Genomic DNA, 16739 nt, shown 5'->3' with positions numbered 1-16739 from the left:
AGTAACTCAAAGCTAACTCAAAGTAACTAAAACCAAAGGATCAGCAAAGCACTAAAATACAGTAAGCATGCATTACTTTTCTCATCATCGCACTGGAACAGAATGGATCGCAGCAGTGTTAAAGTAGTATTAAGGTCTGGGCATGTTTACCTTATTGCATTCTCTGCATTAGGGTAAAAATGGCCCAGCACCTTTTTTTCTCCCCCAGTACCCCCCAGACTTGCCTGTCAGCTACGCTCGTCCCAGCCGCCGGTCCCAAAGCGATTCTCCATTCCCCGAACTTCCAGGTTGCGGGGCGAGGATACTGATGGCAGAGAAGCCACAGGCTCCTTCTGCCATCAAAGAGAGAAGGGGCGTGGCCTGCCACAGAGCTGTGTGTGTCTATGGACGCACACAGCCACTGCGGGCACGTGTGCCTACATTAGAACGATGGTGGCACCCCTACAGGGGGCGGGGGAAGAGCGCTGCGGGGACCAACTAGAAAACGAGGAATTAAAAACTTTTAAAGAAAAACAGCAACAGCCTCCAGCAAAGGCCTTGTAGGAAACATTTTTTTTTTTTTTTAAAAGGAGGCTTTAATATTACTTTAACTGGTCCCATTCACACCCATTTTTCAGTGCCCTTGTGTTATCGGTAGATGCCAGATAGCTGTAGTTTATGGTTCCTCGAGAGTTAATAGTAACTCTCAAGCAATATACCGCGGCCCCATTCAGCTGCAAGCTAGATTCCGTAGCTTGCAGGTGAATGTAGACAGTGGGTGGGTAGCAATACAAGCAGACGCATTTTGTCAATATAGGATGTAGTAAATCATGTGACCCAAACACTGAGAGAGCATTTCAACCACTAAACTGCATTCTAAATGTATACACATTCCCCTTACATTCCAATGCCTATAAAGGGCATGGACTTCAGCTTTGAACTATGGCCACACTGGTCTTCCTAAACCCACAAACTAAAACTCATATATTGCAGCTTACCAGTCCTTAGATGTGGGGACTGCATTCGTTTTGTTTTCAGGATTTTTTCCCCTTCATTTTCACCTGCAGATCATACAAATAACACGCTTCCTGTTCCTTTGTGTCTACACTTACTTTTCCATTGTATCTATGGAGGGAGACTTCAAACAATTTGTCCCTTCCATTACATGGCGGATTGAAGTGGGTAGTAGTACGTAAGAAAGACATGATGTTTGAGCTTTCTTCTCAGCTCACAGGAAGTGACAAGGACACTGCATTTCTGGCAAGATCAAAAAGGTATTTTTCTTTGCAGAAAAATGAAAACTAATGCAGCCTCCATGGTAAGTTGCAATAAATTACATTTTGCTTTTTCGGTTTAGATAGATACGTTTTTAACTGCTACTTATCAGCTGCTTCAAATGAAGAATACTAAAATCAATGTGCTGCTAATGAGTTGACTGTCAACAAATAATTATAGCTCTCAGTAGGAAAAAGTTTTCATGGCCAGTGTAGCCCCAGCTTTACACAGCTGATTAACAAAGCAGACTGCGTTTATGAAGAAAGTCACATGATCAGACTACATATATTGCAACAGCTGTGAAGCTACGTACACATCCTGTTACTGCTTTTCAACTCTGTTGTGACCTTTCACACAGCAATACTTAACCTACAAATGCAACACAGTAAAACCTGTAATTGAAAAGAAAGGAGCTACGTTGGTTGGTTGGGATACACACCCTAGACACCCAACAAAAAAAAGATCAGCAAATACTCGAATTAAAATCAGTATACGTTCAAAAAGCCAGGAATCAAAAAGCACCAGTTGTGTAATCTAGAAATTCCATCATTTTAATTGAATGTTTCATTTTTATATCTTTCCACTCTAGGCAGCAATCAGCACTAGTTTTTTTTTCTCATTTAAACCACAGGGCTCCAGTGGCTGTTCGGTGAACAATTTCTGGCCTGGCTCCCTCGACAATAGCCTATTAAAGAAGCCACAGGTGTTGGGCATCTAACGTCTGTGCAAATCAATGACAGGCTGCATCTGTACCACGATAAATGCTGCTCCAAGCATATACTTTCATACAGGTACGGATGTAAGCCCCTGGATGCAGACTACCTGTACACAAGTATATACCCAGAGGAGCACTCACCAGCATACAGTCTGCCATAGATTTGTACAGGCAGGCGGCACCTTTTTGTACTGCACACAAACCTCTGCATCCGTGTGAATGCGCCTTAAGAATATATGCGGTTTAAATTGTATAACTTGGAAAACATTAAAAGACTGGACAATTTGCTTGTTCTTTATTTGTACTTCTGTTATATCAGGGGTGGACAAATACAGAATTTAGGAGCAAGTCTGCCCAATCCAACTAGAGAAAACCTTGAGGGGCCATTCACATATACTGGGGTTACCTGCGCTGTAACGCATTGGTTCAACGCAGGTCACAGCAAGGATACAATTGTTGCGCTGCCGTGTGGGGACCTGAATGGAGTGTACACATTGTACACTCCACATAAAGTTTAGCATAACGGCAGTGAGCGATACAACACACATTGCCAGAACGCACTAGCCCCATCTGTTAAAATTGAGGGTTTTAACAGACAGGCTAGTGTGAATGGGCCCCTAAAAGGTTAACACCAGCTGTACATTTTGAGGAGCATTGGCTACCTGGCTGTTGTCCAGCCCTGTGTTATATCCTTGTTGTAAGCAACACCCCTGCTATGGCTACCTGTTTGTAGCCCACAATCCTTAAAAACGGCAATAAAAGCCATAGTTACTGAAAACAGTATAAGCTAACCAGGAAGAAGTGCATAGGTGTAGAGCTGCAGCTAACGATTATTTTCATAATCGATTAGTTAGCCGATTATTAAGTTCGATTAATCGGATTTTTAAAAAAAAAAGTCTCCAGTGATGGACTACTAGTTTGTATTGAGATTGTAGTCCATCACGGGAGCAAGCTTGTTGCGGGGCTTGAGTGTGGAGCCGCGAACAGGCTTCAGCGGTGGGCGTGGCTTATGCGTCCTGTGGGCACGGCGGGAGCAGCGTGCGGTGGGAGGTGTCCTGTGAGCACGGCGGGCGCAGCGGTACGTGAGCAGCGTGTGACGTGTGCTTCAGGCCGCGTGTAGAGCCCCGAACAGGGAAATCAATTGATAGCCGACGAATCGACGATCGAAAACGTTGGTAACGTTTTCAATCGTCGATTTTAATCGACTAAATTGATTAACTGTTGCAGCTCTACATAGGTGTCTGCTGGGAGCAGTGGAGGAAGTCTAATGTGTGTGCTGATTATAGGGAAGTGATCACTGTGTGTACTTGTGTAAAGGTGTATGCTAAGTTATCTACACACATTACATAGCTGTCTGATGTCAATGATTTTGAATACTAACAGTGTATGCATTTGTAATGCTATCAGGACAACTCTATGAATGTGGAGGGTCATGGGCACATTGGGAGTCAGGGCCCCAAAGTCCATTACCCTTCTCTCCCTTTTTTCTGTGTGTAACCATTGTTAGTGTACATTTCTGTATTGCTTTTGCTATATTTCTGAGAATGTCGCTGACTTTACCGTCCAAATTTATGTTTTTGACATTAATATGCTTGTTATGTATATTTACTTACGTTTATTATTCATACAAAATGAATACAAAATATTGAACAAGAAGAGTACGGTCCCATTCAAGCGTATGGTGCATGAGGCTGCATTACCAGGGCATCCCCGCGTTAAAACGCATGCAACATAAAATCACATGAATTCCTATGGGGGACGTTCACACAATCGCCCGGAAAAATATGCCTGGTGTTAATAGTCCATGAGCTTCTTTTGTGGCACTTATCAGCCCATTTTGCTCCATAGACTTCAATGGAAACGCACCGATCAGCTAATTTTTGTGTTTGTGCGCTTTTTTCTTTTTGCGCATTTTTGCGGCCGAGACTGCTTTTCATTGGGCAACTGTAAAAGAAGCTGAGAACACACCTTGAAACGTTATTACTCATAAAAAGAAAAGGCCTGTAAAACTTACTGAAACTTGCAAAAAAAGTGCGTAAAGCGTGCCGCAACGCTGTCACCCTGGTGGGAATGGTGTTTCAGTGTGTTCTCAGTGTGAGATGATTTCTGCACCAAGGCTGTAAACACTGGAGGCTGCCAGCAACACAAAGAGGTAAGTAAGCACCTGGGTGGAATACGTCAGATTAGGTAAGGGAGCTACGAAAGGTGGGCTTTTTTTTACACAAATATTTTATAAGAGTTTTAAACAAGCATTAGCACAGTTGAACAAAGGACACCAGTAAAGGTTACACAGAAACCCCAAAAATAAAACAAGTGCACACAGTAATACATTCAACCAAAATGTAAGTATACAGAGATTCAGATTGTAAACCAAAATGTAGCTGAAATAAGCAAGGGCCGACAAAAGTTGTGCCAAAGGTCAAACTCCAAGTATTAAACTTCAAGGGTGGGCTTTTTTTGTTTTTGTAAAAAAGGTACCTGATCATGTGACAATCTAATTTAAAATGCAAATTTCCTACACAGAAACAAAAATATGCTTTTTTTAATAGGTGATACAATACCGGCCCACAGACAGAAGGGGCTTTTTCTGGTTAACTTTCAAACAATCTATAAATGAACACTACACCAGGAAATCTTCCCAAATTCCTCAGCTTCTCTAGACTGGTTAATGAACTGACTACTTGTCAATCAGTAAACGATTATTTATAAGTTTTCATCCAATATGGGACCCTAAGGTCTGGTTCACACCTAAGCTTGAAGCTCAACAACCAAAATGACATGCTTTTAAATTGTGCCTGCTCACATATAGGCACTCAGATGCCTAAAGCTCAAAAAGCTCCATAAAGCTACTTTAGAAGCAGAACAGGCCATTTTTGGCCCAACAAACTTTACTGGAAGCGCATAAATACGCTTACAAATTAGAGTTTTTTCAAGGCTACTTAGCTTTCCATTGGCTAAAACAAATACGCCCAAGCCTGATTAGGCCTGCAAAAACACACAAATGAAAACGCTTCAAAACCACCAGTAAATGCTCACTCTCACATATAAACCAGGCCTTTCTGTATACTGCATTTCTATATTTGCAGCCAGATTGGAATAACACCCATCTTATATCTAAAAGATAACCACTGGCGCCAACTATATCGGTCCTTGTGGAAAGAGGGAGAACTCCAGAGATGTGGGCAGCTGCTCAAAGTCAGGGAAACTGAGTATCTAGCAAGAGAGAAGGAAAATGAGCACCTACATAGTGACACTATTTTACATCTGTTACATGTTAAAAGTGGTGCCTACATAGAACCCGCTCTTTCCTGGAAGTAACAGTGTTCTGTAAACTTAATTTTCTCTAGAATACAGTGTGGGTGGGTATATACCGCAGGATTTTCATACAAACTGTTACACAAAATCCGGTTAGAACATTTGACAATGTCATTCAAAATGTAGTTTGATTTTAACATTTGATTTTGAATGATCAAAACGAAAACCACATTCACTGTTAGAATTTCATTTGTTTTCTTTTTATAATTTCTTTAGTAAAGCAACACAGGAGCAAGACACATTGGGTAGCAGATGGGGTAGGTAGGTGGGGAATGACCTTTTATCCTTTCTATTGTGTAAATGACTGGGTTAGTATGGTGAAAACATTTTTCTTTTTGTATTGTTTTTTGTTGTCTGTATAAACATTTTTTTGTGTGAAATACTTAATAAAAATATTAAAAGACACATCACAAACAATGGTAACAGACAGCAGGTGCTGATAAACATCAAACTCGCTTGGCCTACAAGACTCTGCTCTCTCATGGTTCTCCTCCTACCTATCTAAGTGCTCCTTTAGCGTCCCCTACAAATCTAACTCCTCCCCTCCTCTTCCTGTAGGGGTTCCCCAAGGCTCTGTCCTTGGACCCCTTCTCTTCTCTATCTACACCTCCTCCCTTGGTCAGTTAATAACCTCACATGGCTTCCAATACTATCTCTATGCTGATGATAGTCAAATCTATCTTTCTACTTCACAACTCACTCCCTCAGTGTGCTTGCGTGTCACTAATCTACTAACTGACATATTCGTCTGGATGTCACAACACTTCTTAAAACTCAACCTTTCAAAAACTGAGCTCAAGATATTTCCTCCCACCCGTGAACCTTCCCCCAACTTTTCCCTTGAGATTGTTAACACAACTATCCAACCTTCCGCCCATGCCAAGGTCCTAGGTGTCATCCTTGACTTGGACCTCACCTTTCTGCCCACATCCAATCCCTTTCCAAATCCTACCGCCTTCACCTTCGTAACATCCAAAATACACCCCTTCCTCACCAATGAAACCTCAAAATTACTCATCCACTCACTTGTTATATCTCATCTTGACTATTGCAACTCCCTCCTCATTGGCCTACACAGGCTATCCCCCCTTCAGTCTATCATGAATGCAGCTGCTAGACGCATCCACCTAACCAACCGCTCAGTGTCTGCAATCCCCCTCTGCCGATCCCTGCACTGGCTTTCAATAGCCCAAAGGATAAAATTCAAAATATTATCACTTACAAGGCCATCCACAACTCTGCCCCCGGCTATATCTCAAACCTGGTCTCAAAGTACCACACTAACCGCCCCCCTCCGCTCTTCAAAGACCTCCTGCTTTCCAGCTCCCTCATCAACTCCTCCCATGCTCGCCTCCAAGGCTTCACTAGAGTCTCTCCCATCCTATCGAACACTCTACCCCAACCTGTCCATCTATCTCCCACTCTGACTGCCTTTAGGCGATCCCTTAAGACTCATCTCTTCAGGGAAGCCTGCCCCACCTCAACCTAACCACTGAACCTTCACATTCTCAAACAATTCATATCCACACAGTTACCTCCTCATGTACCACTTCCCCCACCCTTTAGATTGTAAGCCCTCACTGGCAGGGCCTTCCTTACCATCTTGTCTTGAATTGTATTGTGATTGTAATGTCTTCCTTCTATTGTAAAGCGCTGCGCAAACTGTTGGCGCATATAAATCCTGTATAATAATAATAATATTCCTAGGCTACTTCCAAGGCACTTCATTAAAAGGGTCAAAGACAGCAATAAATGTAAAGAAGTAGCCAATAGGATCCTGAAAGTTATAATGAAGTGTGTATCAGAAGGGTGAGGCTGGAACCTATGTTCATCATCTATTCCCTTACATGTATACTGACCGTATCTATACTGCTCAGCTCCTGCAGGGGCGTGTTGTAGTTTGGTTATTACTCGGGAACATAGAGGAACAGAACATCCTGCTCCTTTGCTTTTTTCTCGCCACTACAGTTTTAATTAATTTGACCCCATTAAACTATTAGAAAATCAAATGAACCTTCATAAAAAAATAAAAATGTAACCATGTATATCTAGTTTTAATCTTTACCTAATGAACCATGTCTGTAGTGGAGGGCTGAACAAATCCCAGGAGCCAGGTCACCAATGCACCTTAAAAATAACTGCTGCTGCCTAACTTTTGGAGGTATTCTCTAGTCGTTAACGGAGCTGGGTCCTAAAACAAAATCCTGCTGTCTCCTGGACTGGACAGACTAGCTCCTAAGTTTCATAGTAATTTGTTCACCCCTGATGTAGGGTATTCACAGATCCCATTATCAATATTAAACTCGATTTGAACACGGTCTGTCTTAAAGGGTTAAAGATCTAGTGTTCCTAATATTTATATGGGGCGAGCCAGACTGTTCTGTCACTTTGAAATTGTACAAAGAAGTTCCAAAGACCAACTACACAGACATTTAAAACACACACACACCTCTATGTATGCCTGTGAGGTTTTTTTTTTATTATTTATTTATATACACTTAAAGTCCAGAGACAACAAAAATCTCCCTTGTCTTCAGAAGTTGGCATGAGATATCTCACGAGTGGAATATCCACATTTCAGCATTTCTTTCCCGAGCGACAGTGATGACTTGTGTTTACTGCAGTCATATCCACTTGCTCTTTTGGCTCCTCCACTACTAAACCATATGCATGCAGTCATAATCCTATTGTCTGCTACTCACAGTGCTTAAAGTCTATTTGGAGAATGAGTCCACAGCACACACGTATGGCTCTGGAAACACGAGTGAGAGATTAGTTACATGGTAAAAATAGAACACACAACAAAAAAAGCTAATTGTAACACACAAATAGGAACAGCATTATTTAGGAGAATATACTTGCACAATCACAATTACCAAACAGCCTTCTATTCATCAATCATAAAAAAAAACACATCCCTTTTCTGAACTAGTGTGTGAAGAGTCTGTTAGAGCCAAAAGGGCCTAAAGACAGTGGTCGTTTACCTGTGTAGGACCCACATTTGTCCATGATCTTTGTCCCACCGCAGTGGAACGCACGGCATTGTGGTACCACGCATTCTGGTGCGGGTGATCGAACTGTGAGCGCGAGGTGCATTTGGGGTGCCTTTCAAATGAATGGCAAAACACCTCCCACACCAGAATGCACGGTAGGTGCGACTGCGTGGTACAGTTAATCCAATGGGACCGTGCGATTAAGACACTGTACTAGTGTGAACAGGCCCTCAAAAACACTGACAAACACAACCACAGACACATTCTCACACACTCCAAAAAAGTTTAATTTTTTCCAGTCCATCCACCCAGTCTCCCCATCTCATGAGAACTGGAGTGGATCCCCAGCCTGGGGCCCAGTGTGGGCTGCTGTGCTGTGACTGAGCTCCATCCATATGTGCATTGCTTGTACAGCTCCCTTGCACACCCTGTAGAGGTGCCAGGAGCCAGAATGTGGCATCACTCCGATCCAGGCACCTCTACAAGACATATGAGGGACCTGTAAGCAATGCACTTATAGATAGAGCTCCTCGCGGCTATACCCCCAGCCCACCCCACCTCAAGCTGACACTTGGCGCAAGGGAAGGCGAGAATCGTCAAAGTACAAAGCACACAGCGTGAAATTCATCCATCAACGCTGTTTAGCATAGATAGAGGGATCGGTTACATTTTTTCGTTTATCCTACAGGTTGAAAGAAAAAAATATAACCATAATATAACTCATACTCTTCTGCCATAAAAGCTTCTTGTTGCCATTCAGCAATTGTTTTTCTGTATACTGAGCTGCACATGAGCAACTATGTGTAATGTGATAACAGTGTGACCGCCGGCTGGAGCGCCTTAGAGAAGAGGCTTCAGGGGACTGGACAAACAGCATGGAGGAAGGTTGCAGGCACGAGGAATAAGGTAACTATTAAAAGTCCCCTATGTGATAGCAAAGAGAATGCGACAGGTCCTCTTTATGGAGACATCAGGGGTCTATTAGACCCATATTGTCACCTTTAGACCCCAAAGAAGCTGATGAAGCACAGATTGTGCTCACTCTGCCAGCTCCATACATGCGATCTGGTTGCTCTATTGGTTTTGGATAGTGTAAGGAAGGGTTAAAACCCCCATCAGTTTATTTGTTTGCCATCTGTGTCAAATAAGGTGCATTACACCAGAACAGGTGACCCCAGCGGAAGATTTAGCTGATCTACTCAATAATTGCTAGTGTGGCATGAACTTAAATGGTTAGTTCACTTTACATCACCTTTCCAAAGTATCTATGCCTTCCAGCTTCTTATATAAAAAGCAGTTTTAAGGCTTTAAAAAGATGCTTAATTTCCAATGTATACCTGTGTACCTATAAATGTATACTTGTAGGCCTTGGGTGACCTCTAACTCTCCTCATTTTCAAATTACTGGGGGAGTGTTCTGAGGTTCACAGAGAAGTGGCCATAACTACAAACTCTGCTTAAAATAACTCTGTAGACTGCTTACAAGGACTTACAAGCTTACTGGATGTCTGGCAGGTTCAACAGGTTTTTGTTTCCACAGATACAACAAAACACTGTTAATGGTACAGCCAAATGGAGAAAATATGTTGGGATCATTGTTAGGGTTTTCATGCACTTTAAGGACTAAGAATGAATCTTGATTGCATGAGAATAGAGCAAAATACTTTTTCAGTACAGTTACCCCTGAATGTCAGACAATGCAAAAACATTCATCTGAGGAAGTAAAAGCTTTTGCCCATAACAAAATCCCCCGAGCTGGCACTGCTAATGTATATCATGGAGAGAATATGACTTTTTATTGTCACATGGAAGCATATTAATTAGACGCGATATAATGCATGTGGGGATGAGTATTGATTTGTTTAGCAGGATATTTATATCTTTAAACACTTCTGGTAAAACAATGATGTTCCAGTTGATAGTCAATTCCAAAATAACCACTTTAATCAGATTTCCTGCAGTTAGATTAGTCATGCATTTATTAAGTTACAACATACACAGCTGATGTAATGGACGTATCGTACATGACCTCCCCTGCATGAAGATAACGCTATCAGCATGATCTGATCAGACCACCACTGTTATTGCTACCAACACACAGTTAGGTCAGTCAAACACTGGATGATTTTTCATGACAAGTTTTTAGGAGTGACTGTAAAGCTGGCCGCACACTGCTCTAATTCTCCATTCAACCCATGGGCTGAACGCAAAAACAAAATGGAGCAGATTCCTCCATCAACGTTTCGAGCGCATTGATGAAGGAATCTATGCGGTCCCTTTTGTATTGTAGAATACCCAAACACAGCTCATTGGCTGCCAGCTCGGTTTGTAAGAAGATTACTGGTTCCTTCGATCAAGTGATCGAGGATCCTGGCTGAAAGTGCACCGACAGTGGCACACACTGTGAGGTGAACCGGCCGAAATTTCACACAGTGAATGGCCACTTTTGCAGCAGACTGCCTCGTCTCTGGAATGGATACATGGGGTCTGTGTGCAGGTTCACAACCTGAGCCAGCACTACAGGAAGAGGCACTCAGCTGCAAAGGGAAGTTCTCCCCAGCATGAGAAGACATGAGGATTTAAAAGGAAGAGCAGCAAAGAGAAGGGAAACAACCATGGATTACAGTAAGGCGCACACAAATCTGAGGGTTTAATGTCACTTTAAGTAAACTACAATAACACCTGACCATGCAGGGCAAAGCAACAAATTAGCTTTAATACCCTCCTCCCCAGCAGTACATAATCAACTTTACCTTTTTTTAACCTAACGCAAGGCACTAACTAGGACCTATAAAATTAAAGTGGACCTTCAGCTCACTAAATAACTTTGCCTCTCAGAACCACCTGTACAGCAAAAAGATAGTTTTTTTTGTTTTCTCTCCAGCCCCAAAACCATTCTCACCTAAGCCATAATGACTGGTCCTTGCTCCCGCAGCCTGCTGAGGAACATCCCTGTCATATATATTTCAGGAGGCTACAGGAGCCGGGACACACAGCAACTGTAGGGAAGCCGTACTGCACTTCATTGGGGGCCTGGCTGCATGATCCCACTAGTAGCAGTCGACTCCCGATGACTGAGGAAGAACAAGCTCTAAGATGGCAGCGTGGAACCTGGGCTGTGGCAGTGGGTATGTGCATTGAGAACGACACTGCCTGAGAGGTAAGAGAGGTAATAAAAAAAGCAGAGGGGGCAAAGTTGCTCTATAATTACATCAAATCTTGGGTGTAAATAATTTGTATACAGAAAGGTAGGTATATAAGTAGAAGGGTACTGCAGCAACAACCAACTGATATAAGCATAAAGAGCATATGTTGCCAGCACACCTTGGATACGCAACATATAAAAGATTATTGAAGCGGTCGCATCACATTAGTGCAACGTTTCGGAGCCATGCAGGAATCCTTCATCAGCCATGTGCTCAGAATGCATGTACAATGGGGGAAAACTCTTTATTCAAGGTGAACACTACAGCAAAAGCTAGTTGTTTTATCTCTGAAAGCCTATTCATTTTGATATTTGTGGCTGGAGTTAGAGATCTGCTTTATCAGCTTCTTCTCTCTGGCTATAGCAGCCAGATGACTGACAGGTGAATGCGGAAGTGATGTAATACACATCACTTCTGCATTCACAGCCCGGACGGAGATCAGCAAGGAGCGATGTGCGGACGCAAACGAGCACATATAGGCGATCGGCGGGCTATGGACCCGCTGATCGCCTATATGTGAAACACCCGGTACCGGGTGTTCGCATTGGACGGGTCTTTTCTGCCCGTGCGTGCCCGCTAGGGGGCGTGCGCAGGCAGAAAAAAAATGCCGTCTGGCGACGGCAACCCGCCAATGCAGCAGTGCCGTCCGTCCGTTTTTCTACTACGGGCGGACGGCAAGAGGTTAACAAATGATGCAAAGGCAGCAGCAGGTTCCTTGTTTACAATAGAAATGTTGCTCCTCTATGCACACAACGGCTTTAACAGAAGCATGAGAATACGCGCATCCAGGAAATGCAACATACCAACGCTTCATTTCAACATATGTCAAAAAGCCACGGATGCTTAAAGTGAGCCCCCTGTGCAGTGAACTATGTCTCCGGAGAATCAATAACATTAGATGTGCCCGGTGAAAGGCTGAGCCAATGCAAACATTCCAAAGTCAAGTGCAGACTGCTGTGGACACAACACACAAGTACCAGCAATGCTTCTAGACTTCCCACTGACCACAAAACATCATTCAGGAATAAACATTTACTCAGCCATTGCCCTCCATTAGAGGCCCAACTGCCAGACCATTCACCTTATCAATAACTTTTCCATAAGATTACTTGTGCATGGTGTATACATGTTATTTACCTGTAAAAGCCTGACTTATGTGACAAAGCCCTGAGATTGCTACTGGGCAACCCCATCTTGGATGTGATGTCAGCAGCCTCAGCAGTCGCTCAAGTGACACTATGGAATGCACCTTCACTCCTCCCCTGGATGCTAAATAAAAGGTTACGTATGGAGGTGAATGGAGGGGCAGAGGAGCTGGGCCATCATATAGAGTCATTTAAGCTGAACTCAGAGTGTAAAAAAATCAGGGGGACCAACTGCACTGCAAGAGTTAAATGTGACACTAAATGTAGGAGTTAAAACTTCAAAATGCATTCACCTTAACTATTAACAAAAATGTAACTTATTTGTCACCGCTCCAAGCTACCTCATGTGATGGACTACAACCTCATGTTTAGTTTACAAATCTAAACTGAGATTGTAGTCCATCACTGGAGTGAGCTTGGAGTGGTGACTACTTTGCAACACACACAGGGACCATGGGGAACAAAAGTAGCCACCCTCCTGAAGGAAGGACAGTGTCAGCACCAATTCAGAGATGATTGGAGGATCTACAGCCGAGTGATACACAAATAAGATACATTTTTGTTAACAGTTAAGTTACTTGAATGTGTTTTTAAGATTTCACTCCTGAGTTTAATGTCACTAAGTCTAGGAGGTAGAGAAATAACGTGTAATACTTACCTTATTCCTTAATCTGACAGGCGCTGGCACCCTCCTCTTCTCTCTGATGCTCAGGGTTGTGGATGAGCCCTTGCAGTTCTCATGTAAAATGCAGGTATATTGGCCCTGCACTGCACTTGATAACTCCAGCATTTGACCCCTGGCTAGAGCACCATAGAGAAGAGGCTTTGGGGACCAGTCACACAGATGGAAAAAGGCTTACCAGAGCCAGGAATAAGGTAATTATTACACCTTATTCCTCTCCACCCCCCTTTAACTCTTGCAGTGCAGAGGAGAGGGCTATGATGTGCAGGGATGGAGGAGGCTAGGGAACTGTTGCCCTTTAAGGGAAAAGGAAAAACAATGCAAGTAAGCATCCACAGTATGGGTTTTCTGTGCTTTTACCTGCATATATTCAAGTGGGTGGCAGGGTCTCTTTACTTATCACACCAGAAACATGGAAGCTGGGGGTGTGGGGGTGCTGGTTAACCAGAAATAAAATCACTCATTTGATAAAACAAAGTCAGGGAAAAGATCACATAGCAGACCACAAATAGGCAGCAGAATTTAATATGACTTCTGATACAAAATAGTAACTAGAAAACTTTATTGTAGCATTGGAATGTGTTGCATGCAGACGCGTGTAATAAAATACTGATATCCACACAGTATGGTGCTGGCAGAAAGATCCTGTGTTAGAAACATGTGTAAGTCTATAAAGTTCATCTGCTGACACGCATTTAGGGCCCATTCACACCTGTGTCGTTCATTAATCGCACAGTTCCATGTGATTATCGCATACCTCCGCATAATGCACCTACCTTGTGTAGGAGGTGTGTTGTGCTGCCATTTATTTGAATGGCACCCTAAACACATCTCTGGCTGCACTGCATCCAACCACGCCGCAACACACAGTACCGCACTGCGGCTAAAGCTGCATCACAATGCGGTACCAAGTGTTGTGGCGCAGCCTAATGCATCGCAGCCAGAGGTGTGTTTAGGGTGCCATTCCAATAAATGGCAGCACAACGCACCTCCCGCACTACAATACAGGGTAGGTGCACCAAACCGCACTGGTGGGAATCCGCCAAACATCCATAAAACATTCACATCCGTAAAATTCTTCTTCCAGCTCAGTTTTCAGTCCTGGCATGCACATGTGTCTACATGCACACGTGTAAATTATGGAGAAATACGGAACACAACATTGGATTTTACCCCAGCTAAAAGCAGCACAAGCTTCCTGAGCACAATGCAGCTGTGTGTCTGGACACATAAGAACTCACACACACCGATGTAATAAAAACGCCATCAGATCTGTACAGCGTATAGATTTTCAGGGATCTGAACACAGATGTATTGTATATTATGGGCTCATATATTGTGATCAGTAATCTTGTGCTGTGTTCAGCAGAGTAAAATCATAGTAGAAAATGCAGCGTCCGCAGCCAGTATCTCTGCATTGTTTACATACCAGGATTGAAAACTGAGCTAGAGGGATGGAAGAAGAATTATTTTACGTCCCATTTAAGGGTCTCAATGACATGAGGCGCGCTGGCCCACACAGTGCGAACGGACATTTTTTGATGCGCCCAGAGCTACTAGAAGAATCGGGAGATGTGCGCTCTTACACGCTGCTTCCCACAACTCCAAGTTTTGACAGCCACAAACAGGCGATGTTCAGCCTCGGATGCATATATGACAGATATAGGTCCGTGTGACACTGTCAAATCTCAGAGCTGCGGAAAGCTGAGGGTGCACAGCTCCTCTGTCTACATAGACTTACATCACTTGCCTTGCCGCTCCTCTTGTACAAGTGATCTAGCTGACTGTACAGTAGCCCAGATCACTCGTAGCGGCCTGTTTGTTCCCCCCCCGCTATGGTTTTCGGAGTCCCTCACTCTTCCGGGGGACCCGGGACCACAGCAAAAGACTTCAGGATGGAAAACGGAGAGCTAAATGGAAAACATCCGTTCCCCGATCTGCTCTGTGTGATCAGCGAGACAGGAACACTCCACTCGCAGTGCTTCCTGTCTCAGCAGTCACACGCCTGGCTGCACAGGAGAACGAGCATATCTCCTGTACTGGAGGGTAGGGGAGTCTAATAGACCCCCAGATGTCTTCATAAAGAGAACCTGTCACCTCCAAACAGGTTAACTGAAAAAAATAAGTAAAAAAAGTGATAAAACCAACCCCACCACCATTTACATGCGAATAAATGCATGGATAGGGCATTGTGTGCGAATTCTGCCCCCATTCCAATGTGTGCCATAGTGTGGTAGCCGGGCAGCAGCAGCGCTCTCCAACACCTACAATGTGCATTAAATGGTAAGTTTACTTTCCCAAGTAATTTGGGAAAATGGAATTACCCCCTCAAATCTGGCCAACTCTTTCTCCCCCACTATACTTACCTTTCGGTGAACTATTCCTACCCTGTACTGCCGTCCAGTGCAGCCCTGCGCTATGGATTTTGAATTTCGGTCGCAAAGTGCAAGTACTCGTTGGTCAGCATTGTCACCTGACCGGCTTGACCAATGAGAAGCGATTCCTAGCACGGTTAAATGCGGCTTGGGTTAAAATTATTTTGTGTCCACGGCAAGTGGACCGTCCTGAGGGACAAGTAGACTGGCCCCCGCTTTAGTAATAATAATCATGGGTGTAATAAAATACTGATATCTACGCAGGATTTTGTGTAAAAAGAACGCATGCAACGTTCTGTAAAGTTGTTCCGCTTACACATTTGTTGATGAATAAACATCTATAAAAACGGTCACATCCGTTCCTTCAGCTGTTAGTCTGCACATGTACACGCGTTTATTACACATAAATACCGTCCACGGACACAGACTTTCTGCTTCAGATTAGTGAGCAAAGCGGCCCGTAATATACAATATTATTATTATAGAGGATTTATATAGCGCCAACAGTTTGCGCAGAGCTGTACAATATAAGAACACTTCTGCGTTCAGATGTGTAAAAATGGAAGCGCGGTACGGATGTGAACGCAGCGTCCTTTAAGCCGGTGTCCATGTGTCCCAATGGGAAGGGACATTATGCGAGTGGCCCAGGTGTTGCCTCCTCACATATAAACAATTCTCATGAAGTCCCATCACAATTCTATGAAGTGTCAGGAAAAAGTTATCCAACTCTCCCGTACAATGTATCCCCTCATAGACCGTCAGCCCTCCCAGACACCTCTCCCCTTATACACAGGGAAAAGTTACACCGACCGAGCACCAGCTGAGATTGAGGCCTACAGAGGTCCCCGGGCTTTCCTGGCACAGTGGCCCGGATCAATGCGCTGGAGATAGAGGAGGGACTACATAGGAAGCTACGTACCAACTGCTCCCAGACCCAGCGAACCAGGAAACAGTCCCTCCAGGAATCCATCGCCGGCTGGCGGCTAGTATCCCCGCTCTCGCATGGCCCCACCGGGCAGGAGATGGTGGAGTTTGGCGGTGACTCTCCCGCTGCG

The 16739-nt window shown here is 43.8% G+C and overlaps 1 protein-coding gene across 3 annotated transcripts in view; it reads right to left on the bottom strand.

Annotated features, from left to right (window-relative positions):
* The window catches only part of ATP11B (ATPase phospholipid transporting 11B (putative)), a 124814-nt gene extending 108081 nt beyond the window's left edge, over window positions 1-16733 (bottom strand). For all 3 annotated transcript variants that reach the window (XM_018567062.1, XM_018567063.1, XM_018567061.1), the window contains exon 1: window positions 16604-16733. In XM_018567062.1, the coding sequence (XP_018422564.1) occupies window positions 16604-16654 (51 nt within the window). In that variant the 5' untranslated portion in view covers window positions 16655-16733. The remainder of the gene's footprint in view (window positions 1-16603) is intronic.
* Window positions 16734-16739: the final 6 nt, after the last annotated feature.

Source organism: Nanorana parkeri, unplaced genomic scaffold (assembly GCF_000935625.1).
Source record: "Nanorana parkeri isolate BGI_ZX_2015 unplaced genomic scaffold, ASM93562v1 scaffold1003, whole genome shotgun sequence".
Classification (NCBI taxonomy): domain Eukaryota; kingdom Metazoa; phylum Chordata; class Amphibia; order Anura; family Dicroglossidae; genus Nanorana; species Nanorana parkeri.
This window is presented reverse-complemented; position numbering and strand designations above follow the sequence as displayed.